The sequence below is a fragment of the Micrasema longulum genome, unplaced genomic scaffold (genome assembly GCF_059751315.1).
Source record: "Micrasema longulum isolate JH-2025_06_02 unplaced genomic scaffold, ASM5975131v1 h1tg000101l, whole genome shotgun sequence".
Classification (NCBI taxonomy): domain Eukaryota; kingdom Metazoa; phylum Arthropoda; class Insecta; order Trichoptera; family Brachycentridae; genus Micrasema; species Micrasema longulum.
This window is the reverse complement of record NW_028277307.1, coordinates 1,187,548-1,209,800: the sequence shown is the minus strand read 5'-3', so window position 1 is coordinate 1,209,800 and position 22,253 is coordinate 1,187,548. Positions and strand designations below refer to the sequence as shown.

The 22,253-nt window shown below is 31.2% G+C and overlaps 1 protein-coding gene across 1 annotated transcript in view; it reads left to right on the top strand.

Annotated features, from left to right (window-relative positions):
• Tsp2A (tetraspanin 2A) overlaps positions 1 to 21,576 on the top strand; it is a 276,209-nt gene extending 254,633 nt beyond the window's left edge. The window contains exons 4-5 of the mRNA XM_088237265.1: positions 19,267 to 19,452; positions 20,831 to 21,576. Of these exons, the coding sequence (XP_088093391.1) occupies positions 19,267 to 19,452; positions 20,831 to 20,914 (270 nt within the window). The 3' untranslated portion in view covers positions 20,915 to 21,576. The remainder of the gene's footprint in view (positions 1 to 19,266; positions 19,453 to 20,830) is intronic.
• Positions 21,577 to 22,253: the final 677 nt, after the last annotated feature.

The window sequence follows — 22,253 nt, the reverse complement described above, 5'->3', positions numbered from 1 at the left end:
TAATTTTATTCAAAATAACAAATACCAAGTATGTAATGTGATGTAAGAGAAAAGGGGTAAGTACTATATTAGTACAGTACTACAAGATCAACGAGAGTTTTATTGAAAGGTTTTCAATTCACTATTTTTAAAATACTGAAATCATAAAAGATATGATATGATTGAAAAAGCTGTTAAAAGTTGAACCAGATTTACGAAAAACGAATTCTGATAATAGTTTGTATTGACGTTAGGTATTTGAAAACTTGGGTGATTTCGTTAGACCCATGATGGACAGTTAATTAGAATCTTATTTAGTAGCTGGGACAAATCAGCTAGACTGTTTTCAGTTTTCCATTTTCTAATAGTGAGTTACTTACAACTCATTGAAAATGGCCCCAAAATTAAAACATTTTATAAAATCGTAAAGAAAAAAAGACTACCTGTAACACAAATAACGCTTTTCTTTATTTATTTCATTTCTAAGGTCAATAGGCGTCGAATTACCACAATTAAAAAAGGTATTTCTAAAATTGAATGAGATAGAATTTAGAATAAAACATTGAACGCCGATATTACTCAAAGGAAAAAAATAGAGAGAAATATATATTTCTTATAATAATAATAAATTCTTTCAAATGGGTATATCGCATTCTGTTTCTATTTTTATTGTTGATAAATTATCTGAAAATAAACTTAATGAATGCTTCAAAAACTAAAGTAATGAGTGATGCAAACCAATCATGTAACATCTTAGTAAATGGAGAAATAATTGAAAAGATTGATAGTTATATATACTTAGGACATGAAATAAAGCTCGGCAAAGATAATCAAGAGGTAGAAATAGAAAAAAGGCGAGGTTTAGCATGGGCCACTTTTGGTAAGCTCTCATATATCCTAAAATCTCCGAAGTATTTAACTAACTAACTAACTAACTAACCATCACGCCATTTCCCGGAGGGGTAGGCAGAGAGGATAGAACGCCACACCACTCTGTCCTGGCACACTTCCTTTGCTTCCTTCACATTCATACATCTTCTCATGCACGCACGTCGATTATTCCGACTTTTCACATGACCACTTTCAAGAATTTGTTGTACTTGATCATGCCATGTCTTTTTCGGCTTTTCTCGACTTCTACAACCAGACACATTCGCATCATAAATCTTTTTAGCCGTTCTTTCATCATTCATTCGCTCCACATGACCGAACCATCGCAAAAGACCTTTCTTAATTTTGTCGATAATGCTTAACTCAGCCTTGCATTCTGCTCTAATTTCGACATTAGGGCACCTATCATACATTGTTTTTCCGCACATTCGCCTGAGGGATCGCATTTCAACAGCATTCAGTCTACTTTTGTCCCTTTTTTTCCAACTCCATGCTTCGCTTCCATACATTAGGGTTGGTACCAGAACTCTATTAATTTACTTAAAGAAGAAACTTTTTGATGCTTGTGTTCTCCCTGGACTGACATATGGCTGTGAAACTTTTGTGTTCACGAAAAAAAAATTACACAAATTATCAGTGACACAGAGAGCCATGGAAAGGAGAATGCTGGGTATTTCGTTAAGAGATAGAAAAACCAATACATGGATTAGAGCGAGAACAAAGATCACCGATGTGGTCCATAGGGCTGCCAACCAGAAATGGAGCTGGGCTGGTCATATAGTCAGAATCACAGACTCTAGATGGACCAAAAAAGTCCTGGAATGGCGACCCAGAACAGGTAGAAGAAGTGTCGGCAGGCCTCAGACAAGGTGGTCTGATGACATAAGACGACATAAGACGAGTTGCAGGAAGTGGTTGGATGCGGTTGGCTCAGGATAGGGAAATTTGGAGACTAAAGAGGAGTCCTATGTTCAACATTGGACAAGAGACGGCTGATGATGATGATGAAACTTACTGTCATCATATTCATATTGCGTTTGTATATAAATATTTAACACTTTATTAATAAGTCATTTTTATAAAATCACCTGTTTTTGTATACACGTTGGCCTGTTAGCGCTTATTACCATGCCAACAAATATTTTTTGAAATTTCCGAATGTTTTCATAAATGTATTTTACATTCTCACGCTTTTCAAACAACCCATATCCGCTGAGTAAACATGGAATATATTTTTTATGAACCTTTCTGCCTGTAAAAACATATCTGAACACATTTTCTCTTTTTTCTAATCATACTGCAACAATTTGGAAACAAATCGTTTCAAAAAGTACTCTCTTATTCGCTGATTCCGTTGAATAGTATAAATTGAAAATGAAATCATATTAAAAACTTGATAACAGATTATGCGAATACTATTCAGAAATCATAATTAAGAAAAATAAGCATGTAAATAACCGTATAACTCTGAAACGGAGTTTTTAAAAATGTCTGCAGATCCTCAAGTGTATCTTAAATATACTAGACCATACAACTTAACCGAAAGACTTTTAGAGACCTCAAACTAAAAACAATATGTACCTAACACCTAATTTTGTCTCGTAAAAAACAGGCAAGGTACATATTGACAAACAAAATGAACATTAGATATTGAGGTAACACATAATACCAACAAAATAGTCAATGATGTATTATCTTTAATAATTTTACAACAAATAAGTCAATTACTAAAAGATTTTTTTTATTTTTTGTTTAAATTATTTATAGACAATTATTGATGGAATTCCATTGTTATGATGTAATAATTTATATTTACATATAATTTAATAATTTAAAAATACTTGGTACACTTCCACTCATTTATTGAACTAATTAGCGCTTTCATCCTCTAATGGGCATCTTCAGACTGGTGAATTTTATACAGTGTAAGGATAATTTATATAAAACTTAATATTATCTTAAGTGAAGGTACATTAAAAAATAAGTTGAAAAATATACAATACGCAATATTTCAATGGAACAGAGTGAGACAAATTATTGAAACTTGTGTTGGCGGTGTACTGGTAGTTTTTGAATTCTCTCTGCAGAAAAACTCACCCTTATTAGCCCCCTTAGTTGGACCCTGTACATTATAATAAAACAACAAATGTTTTTCATGTAATAGAATCTTCTCTTAAAGTACACCGCCAACACATGTTTTTGTATAAAGAGACCATAGGGCGCAGCCAACGCCCAGTTCAGTCGCTCTCAATCAGCCAGTCAGTCAGTCAGTGAGTCCCAGTGCAGCCAGTTCAAAATTTCACCGCCGTAACATTCGCGCGACACAATTAACTTTTTATTCGCCGTGTAATAAAAACGCATTAAACAGCAACCTTGTGTCTTTTGTCAATCTCTAACTGGGGTAGGAGCTCCACCAACACTCACCATTATCCTCCATATCTATGTAAATAGGCATGTGTTTATTGTTGACACTACGAATTTCTCGAAAAGAAACGACAATTGATATGTGTATTTATTTGTATGCCTTGACAGCTTATGTTTTTCGTTGTAAAAATCATAGTTATTATCATAAACATATCTTTTAACATTCTTCTTTCACTTCGTGAATTCACAGTTCCGTCCCTGAATTTGTCAGGCTATTATTCATTACTCACGACCCTTATTAATCAAATCTGCCTGCCTTATTAATCAGTTTTATGCAACTCGCTTTCGTAACCTCGTTGATCAATGGCGTCTAATTTCAGTGCTATTTTGATGGGAACATAAACAGGGTACCGCCATCTATATGTTGCCATCTCGTTCGTTACCGAAACAATTTACGAAGAGTGAAAAAGACGGGGATGTCATCTAGCATTGGTTTGACAACAACACTATTAGTATGTGAAAAGGATAGTGCCATTACATTAATCTTCATTTTACACCGGATATATCGTAGACTGCAATACGACCGCTGTTCCTTTATATTATGTTTATGTATTAAACGACAAGACATTTATAAGTTGATAACTTTAATAAATTTTCAACTGTTGGTAACTAAAATCGATGTTTTTTTTCAAAGTCTTCGGTTTTATTTTAATTAAAGATATTTTTTTAAGGTATTACTGAAACTTTTAGTAAAAAATAAAAGCGCACCCTGGTTAGCTTATATTCCAATTAACGAAAAACAGGCTGATTTTAATTAGTGATATTTGGAATTTTATTATTTATCTTATTTATACAAATACATATATATTACACACACAATTATTTTATAAATATATTTCTCGCTTTGCACTCACAGCCAATCTCTTCAACAAAATGGATCTTTTACCTTTGAAAATAGACGCGCTTTATCTGAACTATGCTGTTTATATAAATTTTTAAATAATTAAGTAGACTCCTTAAACCTACTCTCCAAAATAAATCTTAATGTGCTATTTTGCGTGACAAGAGCTAGTTTTACTAAATATACAAAACACTTTTTCCTCTATCATTCTTGCTTATACTATAATGTTTTTTTTCATCTATTGTTATATTCAACACGCTCCTTAATTTATTTAAAAATAAATAAATACTCATTCTTTTTGGCTGCGCTACGCTCTTACTTTCTATTTAATGATACTTACACTTACGCACACCTAAACACTTACTCCCACACAAATACACACAAACACACCTCTACAATTACTCTCATACAAATACACATAAACAAACCCTTTTGTTGAACCACAATTCAATATGTATGATTTTTATTTAGAAACATCGCTGGTCTGTCTTTAAATTGTATCTTTTTTATGTTGTTATATCGTTGTCAACTGTTTGTTTCTATAAAATAAGTAAATAAATAATAAATAACAAATAAGTGTATTTTTTACAACTGTTTATTCGGCTTTTAGACATTTTTGTATTTTCAAATATACCTGTAACGTTTAAAAAAAAAATAGAAATGCTTAGAATAAGAAATTGTAAAAGGTGTTTGAAATGAGAAAGAAAGAGGATTCAGAAAAAAAAGAACATAATTATGTGAAATGGACTCTAAGGATAAATAATCACGTACTTGAAAGCTGACCAAAAAATGTGAATTTTCCTCATTAAGGTGGATTTCATTACATTTAGTTAAATGTGTCGCTCCACACTGTAATATTTATTTGCAATACTGGTTAGATTATCAACAAGATCAACATTATATAGATTGATAGATTAACATATGATCTGCAAGACACCGAAAATAATTTTTGAAATCATTTTACAAATTACGTCCGCTCCCTAGGTGGAGAACATGGTGTCTACGAAATCTCTCCAGGTCTCTCTGACTGCGGCCAACTCCCGTGAGTCCTTCCAAGTCAAGTTCGCGTCCCGTAGTTCAGTGAGCTGCCGACGAAATATCAGCCGTGGACGTCCAGGACCGCGAGAAGCGTGGTTAAGGCTTTTGGGAGGAGTGCGTAATATATATAGCTTAGCCAGCCGAATTGCCCCCGCTTGATGACAGTGGCCACCGGAAGTTTTTTGCGTCCGTTGTCTAATTTTCACATTCTTTACGAAGTTATACGACAGTGCACTTGGTATTTTTCTGAGGCACCTATTCCTAAAACTGAATATTTTGCTGTTTTAAGTCCGAGTGACGTGTTACGATTCGCATCGACAGATCAAATGAATACGACAGATTTTTTTTTTTACAATGCTTTGTATTTGTGGGTTGACTGGAGTATATAAATTTGCGCCACTCGTTTTCCTCAATTGTAATATTTTTTAACCATATACATACAGATTTGCATAAATTAAGCTAAGGCAAGATTTTAAAAAGTGATAATCAAGATTTATTTTTCGTAAATTTATGAAACATCAAATCGTATCGCAATTATCGCCCAAAATCATAAATCCAGCCCTGTTGACCATAACATGGCTCCTTGGTAATTATAACGTGTCCTATGTCCGATGTCCAGTTTAACCGGGGCCAGCTCCGGGTACCGAGTACAGGGTGCGCCTGTTGTGGGCTGTGGCCGACTAATTTATAACTTGCGTGCGGGTCGCCAAACTAGCGACATCTGCGAGCGAACTTTTTCTCCAAGGGGCAACACTTGATTAATGGCGTACCCGAATTCTATTTTAAATTTAACTTCAATTTTATTCCCGCTGTTTTAGGTGTAAGCTACGTGAAATATTGTTTAGTTTTTCTGGCAGCTAAATTCTGTGAAATTATGCTCCTAGGCCGAGTAATGTGTGTGTGAAAATTGATAAATACGCGTCCCGGTTACGAAGCAAATTTAATATCTGAATATTTGCCCGCACGAAAGCAGTTATTATCTCGCATTTAAATCAAAATTATATTTTTAGACCCTAACGAAGTGGAGAAATGTTTTACGTGGTTCGCGAGCCGTTGCTTTTATTCGTTTTAAATACCGAAATAACAGTGGCGATAATATTTTCAGAGGGGTGAATATAATGAATGGAAAAAAAGATACGTGTTCTGAAGAAATAATAAACGTTCTAAAACAAACATCCTATTAAAAAAACACGAAAATACATATTCTCCGAATATTATGTATAGTCGCGGTTTTGCGGGTGAGTCAAGAGGGTAAGTGAGGCTCCGTTCAACTAGAAAATCATAATCAAATTCGCTTGTCTAAAATACAGTTTTTTGAAACGCACAGACAGCGCACGCGACGTCTTTTATTCGCAGTCCTTCAAACAACACATGCTCCAAGAAAAAAACATAAGGTCGAATTTGGACTTTATTAATTTCGGAAAAGCTTTAAGAAAAAAAACCTCAAATGATATGAAAAATCGTACTAGCCCGACGTCACAGTGTGACCTTGAGGAAATGTTTTGACCATGACTCGCTCAAACAATAAGTCGTTAGTTTTTTATTTGAGTTTGATTTTTATGGTGCCTCGTTGATGAAGTAAGAGGAAGGGAGCAGCGTTCGGAGTATGATCGTATCTTATCTACTCTTGGTTTAGTCGTTAGCTACTTTTGGTTTGGTCGCATCCGCGCGTTTTGGCATTGAGTACGTCTGTACCTGGCAATGAACAACGTAATTTTATCAAAACTAAACTAAAAAAACGAACCTACGGTTATTCTTATTGCCTTTTATTTTAAATTTAGAAACACCGTCATCAGTGTTTCCTTTCCGCACTTAATGGTAAATAGAACACGGCATTGGTACACCATTTGCAGCGTGTTCTGATCATTTTTTGTTACGTGATGGTAAGATGATTAGTCTTACGCTTTTTACTGCCAGTCCAAGGCATAAGAAATATTCTAGTGTAAAAATATATTTGTTTTTAAATATTTGTTACAACCATGTCAGGAATCGAACCCGAGACCTCTTGCAGGGTAAACTATTGCGCTGACCACTATACCAAATGCAGACAACCAATTTAGAGAAGTACTAAAGGTCGTCAATATTGATTATTAAAGTAAAGCAGTATAAGAGTATACAATATACTGTAGTTTCACTAGAAATTTAGTACGAGTACCAAAATTGCTACTGACTCCGTAACGAAAATAAATAAAAATGAGTTGCAGAGATAATAACGGAGCAGCTACTGAGATTCTAATCAATTTGTCTGTACGGAATGCACACTCTAAAACATAAACTACTTTCTCCTTGGCAGTATGTCTCATTTACTTGGGATCATCCCTCCCAGTCCTTAGTCCACACCTCGGACTATGAGATTTGTTGTTTGGTTTGTTTTTTGAAGCCGGTTGGTTGCCACCTGACCTCAAGAAAGTAACCCTTCTTGATAATTGGGGCTTAGGATGGCGTCGCTGACTGTTTTTCCTCCGCAGCCATTCTTAACACAACGTCCTACCCGACGCCGCTGTCTCTCAACAGCCCATACCCCGAAGTATGTCCGAGTGACCTGAGATAATATTTGTACCTGTTCCGGCTGTTCGAGCAGTACTACCACAGCCATTAAAGTCTCACTTAAGGTGCTCTAGGCAAGGGATCGCGTAATACCCCGTAAAATTAGGTCCTCATCCAATCTTAGCCACCTGAACACTCCGGTCTACTGAAGTGAAAGGTGCCGCCCCCGCAACTTGGACGCGCTGAATGAGAATTACTTCAGTGAGAACTGGAAAGGTGACTCAGTCACACAAAGGTCGGGTTATGGTCTCGTTTAGGTATGAGAAGCAAATATGTTGCCACAAACTATCGCCGGAGACCAAGGGCACGCGATAAAATATAAGCAATTTGTTTTTTTTTTTAAAAACATACAATAATATTTATTCATGTGTTAGTAAAAATAGCAATGTTGGCTGGTTACAGTAAATACGATGACCATGTCTAAAGCTTAATATTGGGAAAGGGAAATTGCATTTTTCAATAATCTCATCGAAAAATCTTTTTATTTTTTTACTTCTCTGCTGACGGAAGTGATGACACACCAGATATGTCGCGATATTTTGTTTATTTTCTTGTTTAATATTTTTTCAGTATTCTACATTTATTTTTTTACATAAATGAGTTTTTCATGGTTGTTGTAATGTTATTTTCCATAATAAAAGACATCAATTGAGATATTTTATTCCGGTGTTTCCTTTTCTTAAATCAATGGTTTTAAAAAATAAATAAAGGGTTTCGAAGATTCAGGGAAATTAATACAATTGTGATTTTCTCAGCACGTAATTTCAATTGAGAACAAATAAAACAGAATATAAATCCTGAATCTCTATGTGTAATAAATGAATGAATGTAAAAAAAACTGTATGTTTCTCTAGAATTAAGCATTAATTTCTTTTAAGTAAAATTATAAATTTAATTGAAACATTATCGTACCAAAGTTGTCAACGTTTTTACATGTAACCTTGTATGTCTCAAACTTCATTTTTTTTTGTCGGAATATTATTTTGTTTTATTTTTACACCATGGCTACCCTAAGAGCGCTTATATTCTTATTTGAAAGTCAGTCTACTCTGATATAAACTAAAAAAAATAATTTATTGTATTTCAGATAGATTAGGGTAATACCCTACCAGCCATGTAATAAGGGCATAGTTAGTAAATGTTAATTCAGAAAATATAAAATACAAATATGTATTTATGTAGGTATATTTTTAATACTTAGATACTTGTTAAGATATTTTTTTTGCAGTGCACCGTATTTGAACATAAAAATTCGATGGTAGATATTGGTGTTTCATGCTACCAAAATATTTCCAAGGCAGCTGCCTTTCCGCCATTTTGTGGTCCAAACACAAATCCAATTTATGTAACAGAATTTGATTTTCTGTACGCAAGAGCCAATATTGGGTTCCAGTATGCGATAACTGATCCAATATTTCACGTTAGCATACGTAATTTCTGAAATTTCCATACTTATAGGCCTGTTTCATTATTGCCTCCAAGTGCAATCATTGCAGAGGCAAAGGTAACACAGGCCTTATGCCTATATCCAACGCTCGTTGATCATGATAAAGGCAATCACAATAATCTACATGCTCGTAACTACAATCGTACCATATTAGATGCCATTATGTACTAATGATTTTGTACCTGAAACTACGTAAATGACCCATGTGTAGATATTTCCATTGCATTATTATCTTATTTAAAAAAAACATGTTTTTGTACATTCACATAATTATTGAGACGGAATAATTAAAAAACTATCTATGTTCCAACCAGACGGAATTTTTGCTCTGTGCTTAGTTGAGGATATAGACCACCAGATTTTTTTTAGCAATGCTATCCCAATATTACATTTTATCTCCATACGCTTACCCGCACCTGATAGTGCATTTGGCGTTGCATTGACACACCAGATGCAGCGTATTCTTGTCATTTGTAACATAAAAGTAAAGTGATCAGTTCCACAATTCAAGTGCCAGACCAGAAACAATGAAATTCCAGTTTCAACAAACTTAAAAATCAATATTTCACATTCAGTCTCTAAGAATTGAACCAAATACCTTAAAAATGGTAGGCGAACCACTACACAACCAGGTCGACCTTTTTTTCACTCGATTTCTTTATTAGGGAATTTCAGGACAAGCCATCTAGTTGAAATCACTTGTTCAGAATTCTTGTTATATTTAACTTACAGAACTGTTTTCTCAATCTGCCCGGACACAGACTATAGAACCATAAAGTGATTAATATAAATTAAGATACAAACGAAATTTTGATCTGTCAACTTGTAACCGTTTTATAATCATGATCACGAAATGAAATGTTTTTTCTTCTAATTCACACGAAGTCCAGTACGTGGTTGCGTATCTTGCCTTTCATTTCAGTTATAAAAAGTTAACTGAATCAATTAATAGTTAACAATTTAACAATCAATGAACTCACGGATCATAGATCCGAGATACAAACCCCACTCTACTAACTTGCCATTTTCTCATAGTGAGTTATTTACAACTCGTAGAAAATGCACGCCAAATATTTTATATTTTCGTAAATAATAAGAATGCAAATGTTTATTTATATTTACTTTACTTTTTTAATGATGTAATAACTTATATTTACATATTATATAAATATTTACATATAAGTTATGAATTTAAAAATACTTGGTACAGTTCCATTTATTTGTTTTGGCAGATTAGCGCTTTCACCCTCTAATGGGCATCTTCAGAATGGTAAATAATATACAGTGGAAGGCTAATTTATACAAAACTAAATATATCTTGTGTAAGTACATTTAAAAATAAGTTGAAAAATATACAATACGCAATATTTCAATGGGACAGAGTGAGACAGATTATTGAAACATATGTTGGCGGTGTACTTTAAGAGAAGATTCTATTATATTCACCAATCTGAAGATGTCCATTAGAGGATGAAAGCCATAATTGGTCAAAATAAGTAAGTGAATTACATAATTACAATGGAATTCCATCAAGAATTGTCAATAAATAATTGAACTAAAATTCTCTTTTAATATTTTATAGTCAAGCTTTTTTGCCTGATTAGAAATCCATAGTATTTATTATACTGGAAAAAAAAATATCATTAGTTTACATTTTAAGACTTTTGAACAAAATAAACAACAAAACATAACAAAACATGCACTATTGTTTTGTTTCACTTTTGTTTTTTGTCAAATATTTTTTTTTTTAATTAATATTCAAATCATTGACTTTGTGGTCAAACATTTAAATAAATTATAATTAATTTTCGTGTAAAACTACTTACCGGCTTTCCTATGTCTGCCAATTTTTTTAAATATCCGTCTCTTCATCAAGACACTCATTATTATACTAACCGTCACGTTGGCGTAAGCTTCAAATGGCATTTATCTTATCAGCACGTTAGTTTTATATATTTGTGCAATTACTATGGTAAATATGCATAGTTGGATTTGTATGTGAGTGTAATTACTGTCCTGGCGGAGAGACAGGTACATCTCGAAATCCATTGACCTAAAAAAGTATGTAAGTGGTTAATAAGTGGTATTTATTTTGCTCGTTTTTTATAGAAGTTATGTGTAAGTAAAGCTAGAATTCTTAAAATAGTAGGAACTACATTAAAAATGCAAGAAGCAGTTTCAATCGATTTTTGTTTTTCAATTATGTTCCATTATTTACATCAATTAATCTAATATTCTTTACCAACAGCTTTCAGAACATGATAAAAGTAATTATTTCAAATTCGTTACACGGACATATAAATTACCTTCAGTTTTTTTTTAAAAGAGATTAATAGTAACGTGATAATATTTTTCCCATCACGCAACTGTATGAACTTTATCAAATAATTAATTCAATTTTCTATTTTTAATTAAGTTTTTCAACATTAAATATTCGTTAGCATTATATTGATAAAATCAGCTTTTTAATTAGCGTTTATTTTCTCTGTTCTACTTAATATTAATTGGAAAATATTATTTTTGCCACAAACTCAAAAAAAATACGTTTGTGTATTTTTTTAAAATCAGAGTAGTTATTAAATTTGCCGATCAATTTATTTCTTGCAAAATAGAACTGGTGTAGTAAAAATTAAAAACGTTCGGTAGGGACTAGATAATAATTTAATTTCTTACTTTTCATAATTTTACTGATATTATTTTCGTTATTTTTTGTCCTTAATATTAATTGATTTTTTTATGGAAATGTATTTTTCATTATTGTTGATTGTTGATTAATTATAAAAAAAGTTTTTTTAAATTTTTAGTTTTAATTTTAGTGGGCATTTTAAATGAGTTTTAATAACTCACTATCAAAAAAATTACGGTCAAGCTGGGGTGAACCTCGGATCTCTGTTTCGAGAGTTTGCAACGCTACTAGCCACGAGACCACAACCCGACGAAAATATAAAAAAAACCTTTTTTGCTTAGATTTTTTTTTTTCAAAATGGCGTTGCATATTAAATTTGATGCTTTTGCCAATGTTATTTTGAAATGTTTTATGAACAAACTGGTTCGCAGTACGCAACTAGCTACTAGGCCCAACCCTTGGGTCTGCAAGCAACATAAACATAGGCTAGCTCAATAAATGTGAGTGTCATAAATTATAGCAATATCTTTTTAGGAAATGTTTTCTTTAAAAAAAATATTTTTTGAGAATCATTCGATAACTTTATGAGCGCTGATTAAAAATAAAAATATTTAAATCTTCGTGTCGTTCTTTTTTTAGTTTAAGATAAATCTACTTAGAAAACTTTATGATTCGATTATTCTTGTTAAATTTATGAAACTTCATACTCCAACAAACTTGGTTGTTGGCCTTTCCGAGAAGATTCATTTTTTATGCTCCTTATTTAAGTTAGTAATTCCATCCTGTTTATCGCTATCATCCTTCAGAGGGAAGATAACTTGGTTTAGTGCTGTGGAGCCAATTTTGTGTTAACAATCACTGGCGTAAGCAAGAAATTTTGAAAAATGAGCCAAGTTTTCCAACTTGGATATAAATAATTATTTTCACAAACTTTTTAGTCGTCTCTGAATGAGAAAATACTCTTCATCAAGTTTTATACGAAGCACGAATGAATATCAATAAATTCCGATATTATGGGTCGTGATCCCGCGGTAATGTCGCGGACTCACGGATTGGCTGTTCGGATCCCATTGATTTCTCTTTCGAAGTCCAGTTATTGTTAATATTTACATTTAAATATGTGTATCTTCATTCGATTTCCTTTTATGGGTTTATAAGATGCCGTCGCGCGTTGAGTCAAAAAGACTGCATAGTTCTAGTTTTATTTATACACACAAAACTGTACCAAGGAACGGGGTGACTTCGGACATGGCAGGGGAAGTGGGCAATTGGCACATCGTTTCTTTTCAAGGTAATCTGTAGGGAGAGGGTAACGTGAATCACAGTCATTTTGCGTCAGTATGCTTCCAACGGCCTGTCGCTACGCAGGTATGTTTTGTTTTTTTGTTGTTAGTGTTGTGATTCATTATAATAATAGCGGTACTACTGTGTTTCTGCCAATCTTGAATTTTCGTATAGTGACAAACTTGTGTCCAGATCAGTACAATATTTTTTATTTTTTTTGATTGATTGGTTTGATTTATAGAATTTAATTCATTAAATCAATACAAAATAAATATAAAAATCTTGTATTTTGCGAGATGAAGTGGACATGCTGCGAATATATAAAAGAAAGGTTGGAAGACGACTATATCAGCAATATGATTCACAAAATATGGATAAAGTTATTTTAGAAGTACGGGAAAAAAAATTATCTGTTCGAGATATAACTGTCAAATTTTTAGTGCCAAAAGTACTTTGATTTATATAATTCAAATAGTTTTAATTATTGTTTTAATTAAATAAACAAGTGCTTATTTTTTTCATTAAAATATTTGAGTTCTCACTTTTTTCAACCGCACATGTGCTACGCACAACTAAATTTAAAAAAAAATCATAATGGCTGAAAATTAGACAGCGGAGAGACCATCACTCTTTTTCACTTATGTTTACTATACTTCATAGTCCTAATGCTTCTATATACCTTCGAGAAAAATTTCAACGCCTATCAGTTCATGATTGACTTTTTCGTTCTTATTCTGAAAGGACCCTCTTAATACCCAACCGCAATTCCATTTTCTTCTCTTACTCATATGGTGTCCATGCGGCTTGATTGTAGAATCATCTCCTATCCACTATCAAATAAGCAATATTGCAAAAATAATGAAAACAACTATTAGTGGAGCAAAAAAATCCTACAGTATCTCTGTTTAAATCACGTCTGAAGAAACATCTCTTTTCTCTTCTTTAATCTCTCCCCCTTTCTTTTTTATTCATTTTTCTCATTGAGTGATAGTATTGACATACAATTTACTTAACAAATACAATTATTTATATTTTTGTACATTTTTAGCTTTTTAATTTTTATTTTCTATCGAATATGTTTTGTCACTTGAATTACAAAAACGAAGCTTTTATTTTATTGGTTGGTTAGAAGAAATTACCATTCAGCAATAAGGCCGTCAATCTATAATTTACATTATGTACAAAAAGTTTAATACATAATATGTCTCTGGAATATATATTTTTTTACTTTTCATGCCTTTTCCGTTATTGGATTAGCATTTTAAAAACAATATCTACCTTGCGTTTAATAAATAACCATAAAAATATGCGTAGGTATTTTAGACGTAGGTATTTAATATTTGAACGAATCAAGAATTTACAAATTGATAAACCCATCTTATTTATAACTAATTACTGAAAAAATATTAAATTAAGCAATTTTAGAAGCCTTACACGTGATTTTATTGTTTGATCGAAATTTATATAACCAATACAAGCCTTCTTTTTTCTACGTGTCAAACGTATAAAGTCGGTTTTAGATTCATGACGTTTCGTAACCTGAATATATCGAAAATTATTAATATTGAAGACCTGCTCCATCAATTCGCTTGACATTTCTCCCATTTGTAATGTGAACTAATGTATTATTAATATCCGCTACATATTTGCATGCGATGCATATTTAATTTAATTTTCTTGATATGTTTCTACGTATTTCCGTTTTTGTTTAATTACTGTATTTTTATATAAAATGTATATTTGAAACATTAATTTTGTGGTTGTTTACTATACTAAAATAAATGTAAAACAACTTTGTTTTTAGCCACTTGTTTTTTTATTTTCAACCGATAGGTTTCAAAGCTACATAAGCTCCTTTATCAAAGTATTCTTAACTCCCACAATAAATAAAGCTTACCCATCTCAACAATAGAGGTGAGTTATTTTTATGATGTCAATTTTTCTAAACAATTATCTCATTTTCTACCATCAAACATTAGACCTGCATTCTAAACAACTAATAAATTAGGAACTTTGTTAAAAAATCACAAAGATAAATTACCTAAATATAATAAATATGGCAATACCAATTAAATTGTAATCATTGCGAAACTGCATTGTAAGCATTGGAAAGACTAAAAAAGGAATGCAAAAATAAAAAAATAATATTTAATATAAACCATTTGATAAAAAATAATCATAATTTTAATAAAGACGCGGTATTAAAAGTTCTTCATGTTGAAAATTAAATATTGAAATTAGACAACTTGGAAATCTTAGAAATTAAATAGCTTTCCTGAGAAGAAAAAAGAAAAGTTTAGTTCCTTAAGTCCACTCCTATATCGTTTATAGGATCGTATTCATCTCTCTTCCCATCTTTAGAAAAACAACATGACAAAAAAGCTTGACTTATTAGCTTCATATGTATCGACTTAATATTTAATAATCTTTGTTAAAATAAAATAGGATGGAATTCACTAGTTAAATATACCTTGATAAAGAAACTTTTGTAGTTATGAAACTAGTCGGTAGAAATAATAAAAAAAGTAAGTCGTTAAAAAAAAATTGTTTAATATTTATTTTACCATACTATAATTTTTTAATCAAATGATTTGAAATATATTGAAACTTATACAAAAACGAACCAATTAGACATACTTCATGACTTTTTTTCTTCAATCTTATTTTAATCAGTTTTTCATCAATTTGACGAAACGATATTTTTTTAATGAATTTTGAAAATGTCCTTTCATAATAGAAGAAAATTTTAACTGTCAGTCTTTCGTGGAATTAGTCGAGAGTCAAGATGTTTTTGATGGTGATAATTCGGTTCTGGTCATGACTAGATAGATTTCCAATGTAAAGTCGGAACATTTTTATGTCAGATACATATTATAAATTTAAATCTTTAAAAAAATTCATACGTAGGGTACCATTATAATAGGAATGAAATATGGAATAAAAAATAAACAATAAAATAAACAAAAACCGGTATCAAAAGTTTAAATCTACAAATATCAAAAGAAATTATCGTTTTCTTCTCTTTCACGCATCATCCACTAATATATTTACTAACCCATTTTAACGGTAACACGTCTTTACACCAGGATAAAACATACTTATTTTTTTGGTATTTTAAAACTACCTTGGTAATCAAATTCCGGTGCAAAAAGATTGTTTTTAAGATGTATAATTATTGTAACTCAGATACAGCCAGTGTTTCATGTCTGGCCTGTAACAAATATTGTATCTTTGTTAGCCGAGAAAAAATACAAACATACATCCAATAATATTTAAAACTTTTAATTATACAAGTAGATTAACAATATAGACGATAAATACGTTTAACAATTGAATTCATTTTGTTAAACAGATTACTGCTTTGCAGAAGGATCCGGTGCGTACTGCATTAATTTATTTGTAAATTAATTAATATTGATGATACCGAATGCCAATCCGTCAATCGAGAAGGCAACACGGAGCATTTATTTAGAATATGTATGTTATTGTAGCCACGGTTTAATTTGTCGATTTATCATCTCCAAAATCTGATTAACATTTAAATACATAACGATATAATATTATGTATTTAACTTAATTCAACTTCCAGTTTTATTTGTTTCAAAACAACTGTTTTCTTGCAAAAATTTCTTGGAATATAATAACATGAAATACTGTTCAATGTTTTGGTTACAAATTGCGTTAAAAATATTGATCAGTTATTGGGATAGCTTTTTTCCATTAACCTCATTTTATCCAACGTAAATCTAAATGAAATTTTATTCCCTAGACATATATTATAACGGGGACAAAAAATTCAGAATGAATTGTAAATGGATGTTTGAAGATATTTAAATGATCTTTTACCTTTTCTCAGCTAGTTTCCATGATAACTTTACACGCTTTGTAATATCCACTATTATTGCTCTTTAAATTTCAATATATCTTAAATGATAGGAGCTTACAGAACATTGATGTGGGCTCATATTCAAGATTCTTTTTTATTAAATATTATGATTTGTTAATATATCTGCATACTGACATAAAAATCATACAAAGATTTGATTATTTTTTTTCTTTGAATGAACTGCATTTTTCGTTCTTACGATGTTTTTCTGGTGTGATGGTGCCTCGCAATTTTCTCCGATACGTTGTCGAAAAAGACTAACAATACACGGCATAGTATCAAAATTATCATTATCTGTCTTAAAAAGGCCTTGAATAAGTAAGTTTTTACATTATTAAATTTGTGTCTATGAATAACGTTTATCATCAGAAATTTTAATCTCAGGATCGTCATCATTAGTAAACTTACTAATTATCTTGTCCACACCTGTATTGTTATCAAACTTAAGATCTTTCGTACGGTAGCCAACGGCAATTAAAAAGTTTAAATATTCGTTAGCCAGAGTAATTATTCATCTGCATAATACTTACTTTTAGCCTAAAGTGTAAGATAATATGTTCGCACACAAACTTCAAAAATTTAAATTAGTGGATATATTTTTTTTAAATACCACTCAATTTAAAATCAGTTTATAAATTACCGAGTAAAATTATGATTTAAAAAAATTTAATGTGAGTACACAATTAAGTTTTTAAACTAACATAATTAGTCAAAATATTAATGTCGCAAAAGTAAATCAGCTGTTTGGGGCACTGCTTTTGTTGTTTTGAAATTTGACATCTTACTTTTATCGGTTGATATTTGAACATAGACTAAACAACCCGCAAACAGGCAATACTAAATGACCATTAACAAACAGTCTTTTAAATAGAAAAACAAACTACAGGAATATTATTATTACATTTTTAAATATGAAATATGCAGTAATTGTATTCACCAAGTTGATGGGATGAATATCAAAAGGAATTTCACTTCTACTGTGGCAATATGAAAGAAGTATATTTTTCGTAAAACTTGTAGTTTAAATCGAAACAAATGGAAGTGCGCTCTATGTAAAGCTATTGAACCACTAAATAAACCACATGTAACTTCAGCAAATTTTGCAGCCCATAGTAAGTTCGACTTTTAAATAGAATCATTGAACGAGTCTCAAATAATAAATATGCTTATAACAATACAAAAAAGGATGGTTGCAGATAAAGGTGAGTTTATGAATAAAATTTAAAAGAAAAGCGATGCATTACTTGTGAAATTTTTAGTTTTCGAAAAGTTTTATAACAATTTGTATAAAAAAATCAAAGAAATAAACGACAAGTTGGTAACAATGAAAGAAGAACATCAGAAATTTAAGATTAAATTGGCGCGTGTCGAGGAAAATAATAATACGCACAAGATGATGAGAGAATTCGAAAACAAAAAAAAAAAACTTAGTTTATAATCTGGTGGAGAATCATGAGGATAATGTTGTAGTTGTAAAAAGTTTTTCAGGAAATCGGTAACTCTTTGAACAAATCAGCGTTTAGATGTTTAAAAATTGGAGCGAATGATGACAAGATACCAAAGTCCATTAAAATTATACGTAATCTACTAATGAAAACGTATTCCTTTCTAGAAAATCTCAAAGATACTAATGGTATTTCAGTTATGCAACAAAATCTTGTTTAGCAACTACACAGTGAGGTATTTTATAGAAATCAGAGAGGAGAAAACTTAATTTCTTATGTAAAATTTCAAATATCGATACTTATCTTATATTTCAATCGGAAACATGGCAGGATAGTACAATATCTTCAAATGAGTTAAGTTTCACCAACTTTTTAGTAAAAAAATATTACGGAAACCAAAGTATACAATAAAAAGAAGGTTGAGTGGTAATTGGTATAAAGATTACATCTCCTCGTGCCAACGCTTGAATATGACTGTGTAGTATTAACAATCTAAAACATTTTAATCACAGGATGACTGTTATTAGGTAACTTTTGACCTTGTTCATGAATTTGATGACTGTTTGCAAGTAACTGAACCATTAGATAATCTTGTGACTGTTGGTAAACATTATCCCCTATTCGATAATGTTTTAAAGAAACTCATGATTCTACTACTGGATTTCGTAATTTTAAGAAAGCAGATTATATTGCATAAATGTTTGCAGGTATATTTAATTTTGTAAATTCTTGTAAAATACAATAAGCAGTTAGCCGTTTATGATAAAAAAAATGTTTTTATTCATATAATAGGTGGCGTATCATGTTATTTATTTAACCACGAAACAGATATGTAAAAAAAAAATTTTATACATATAGATTGGCTGCTGCGGAGCGGACGGACCCAACGACTACATGAACATGAAAAAGCCTCTTCCATCAGAATGCAGAGATACTGTTACTGGGAACGCCTTCTACTATGGCTGTGTCGAGGAGTTGACCTGGTACTTGGAGGAGAAGTCAGGGTGGCTAGCTGGTATTGCAATGGTTGCCTGTATGATTCATGTAAGAGTTTTTTGATAATTTGATTTTTTTATATCTTGTTTAAATCAATATTCTAAAATGTTTATTCAACATTCTGTTTGTATAATTACAATATGCTCATGAGTAAGAAGTAACAATATCTGACACTCTTTAATCATCATCAACATTAAGGCTAACGGTTAAGAAAAGCCTTTCCATCAGATATCCACATATCCCTACTCCAACCAATTCCTTCAACCCGTTTTATGTCATCAGACCCCTTTATGTCATCAGACCACCTAACTTCGTTGTCAGTTTTGGGTCTCCATTCTGAGATTTTTTTAGTTCATCCTTTTTTTAGTCTGTGGTTTTAGCTATATTCAGCCCGGCTCTATTTTTGGTTGGCAAACCTGTGAACCACATCATTGACCTTGGATCACGATTTTAACCCATGTTTTCTTTTTTTTTAAAGGAATAGCCCGTCAAGCCTCTATTTTAGAGGCTTGTCAGCATTTGGGAGAAAGAGTAAATGGAAGCAAGCTATAAAAAAATATACCACAACACTCAGACCAATTGAGAAAAAAAAATCTTTGATTTATCTCTTGCAACTAGCGTGAATCGAACCCGCGACTCCTCTGTTTCTGTCTTTACATTCTGTCTCTTAATAAAATACCCAGCTGTTGCCTATGTGTCACTGATAAATTGTATAAAATACATTCCCTTTCAAACAAAACGCTAAACTCAAAGTGAAATTAAATAAAAGCTATACCAATAACCTCAATTAAAATCACAGTTTGCGAAATTATAATTTGAGAAAACTATTTTGGACAAATAAAAAATATGAGCGAAACAAACAGAAAACCTCCCGGCTTTCAAAACGGTATCGGCTGTGCTTTTACTATTCGTTAAACTTTGTCAAATTGCATTATTTTTTAGAATTGGAAAAAAAAATATTTGTTGAATTGATGATTAATCATTTACTTTTCTCAGAAATATTAACTTTCTTATACACAGTAATTTGTCAATAAAAACCTATCACAAAATAGGAGAAAAATTGTCATTTTTATTCAATTTTGTTAAAACACACGTCCACACGAAACGATTAGCCTACGCAAAAAACTACACGTCCAAACGAGTCTTAGGGAAAAAATAACATGTTCAGTAGTTAATTTTGTATAAAATGCAGCGTAATCACATCCAATTCAATGAACTCATAAAACGTTGCAGTAGCTTAGTAATCACTTACGATTGCTCATTCAGTTACTCGCATCTGCGCTTGTTTTTCGGTTCATAAAAATCCGCGCAAAATACGATAATTTAAATACGAAACTGCTTGATTACAAACGTTAATTATTGAAACATGTTATAGAATTTTCCTTTAAAGCCATATTTAAATTACCTATTTTAATTGTATTTGCAGGTGGTAAACGCTGTTATGTCTCTAATTCTTATTCAAGCAGTGAAGAAAGAAGAAGAAGACGTGAACACTGCTTACAAGCGCTAGAAATTAAATATCAACCTAGTAATAGTTTTATTTGTGTTTACAAATATTATCATAATATTAGAATGTGGATATCTTTAAGGACGAGGAGAAAAATGTTATATTTACTTTATCACAAAAAAGTCAATATTTTTTTATACACTTCATTGGAAAATGACAGCTTTTATTGTATGGATCATTATTCTTTGATTAAAATGTAGCTTACCTCCAATTTGAAATTTTAATGATGTATTTCTTTCTTCAATGGAATCTGTATTTTTAAAAAGTAACGTCGTTTAGTAGTAGTTTATTTTCAAATTTTTGAGTAATATTGGTCATTTAATGAATTTGTTGAATCTAAAGTTTTATTTCGAGAATACCGTTTTGAGTAATCGTATTTATCAAAACATTTCTCTTTCAAAGTATTCAAGAATATTCTCATGCGTAGGTTTTTGAAATAGCAATCCAATTTAACATATTAAAGAGTTTTGTGAGTAGCATTTTGAGTACTTTAATTTTTGATGCTATTTTTTGTTTAATGTAAGTATTTTTTATGATGACATTTTTCTTATTAAATGAATGGTAAAATATATTAAGTAATAAATGTTTTTTTTTAATCAATTCAAATCTTTAAAATTGTTTTTGAATAAATAATACCAAAGGTCAATAAAATACGAAGAACAAAATGTTTTTAATTTCACCTTATTTTTCCCTGTTTGTCCAAATATAGACAGGATTGGCTGATGGATGGTGTTTGCAAAATAGTTCACCTGTTTTTAACTTATCGTGAGATTGGAAACAACGTGACTGAAGATACAGATTATTTTTAGAATAAACCATTGAAATTTCATATAAACGAGTATATGTTAGGTACGTACAGTTGAAAACAAATGTCACAAAAAGGTTTTGATCAGTTTGTAAGTGTTCTTTAAATAAATGTGTGTAAAAAAACTTGTTTTTTTTTTGCCTAAAAATTCATTCATTACCTGAAAGTAATGTAAAACTAAACCAAGAGATTAAATGATAATATGGTAAGACTGCAAGATGTTATGAATGGTAATATCATCACCCTAACTTGTTAAACTTGTTTATCTTCAAATGGTTAATAATGATATTTCGGCGTTTTCTGTAAGGATTTCAAATGATTATACGCGTGTAAAACGTGTATTCGTACAGTATTGCATTGTTAAATATATAGATGTAAATATAGAAAACTTCGCCACAATTTGCCATTGAAATAAAAACAGCTTTTACCCTCCCGTAAACAAAAAATAAGTTAGAGATTTATGAGTTTTATTAGTTAGACCGATGATATGGTAAAAACGCAAGATTTTAAGACGCAACGTTATTAATGGTCATATGG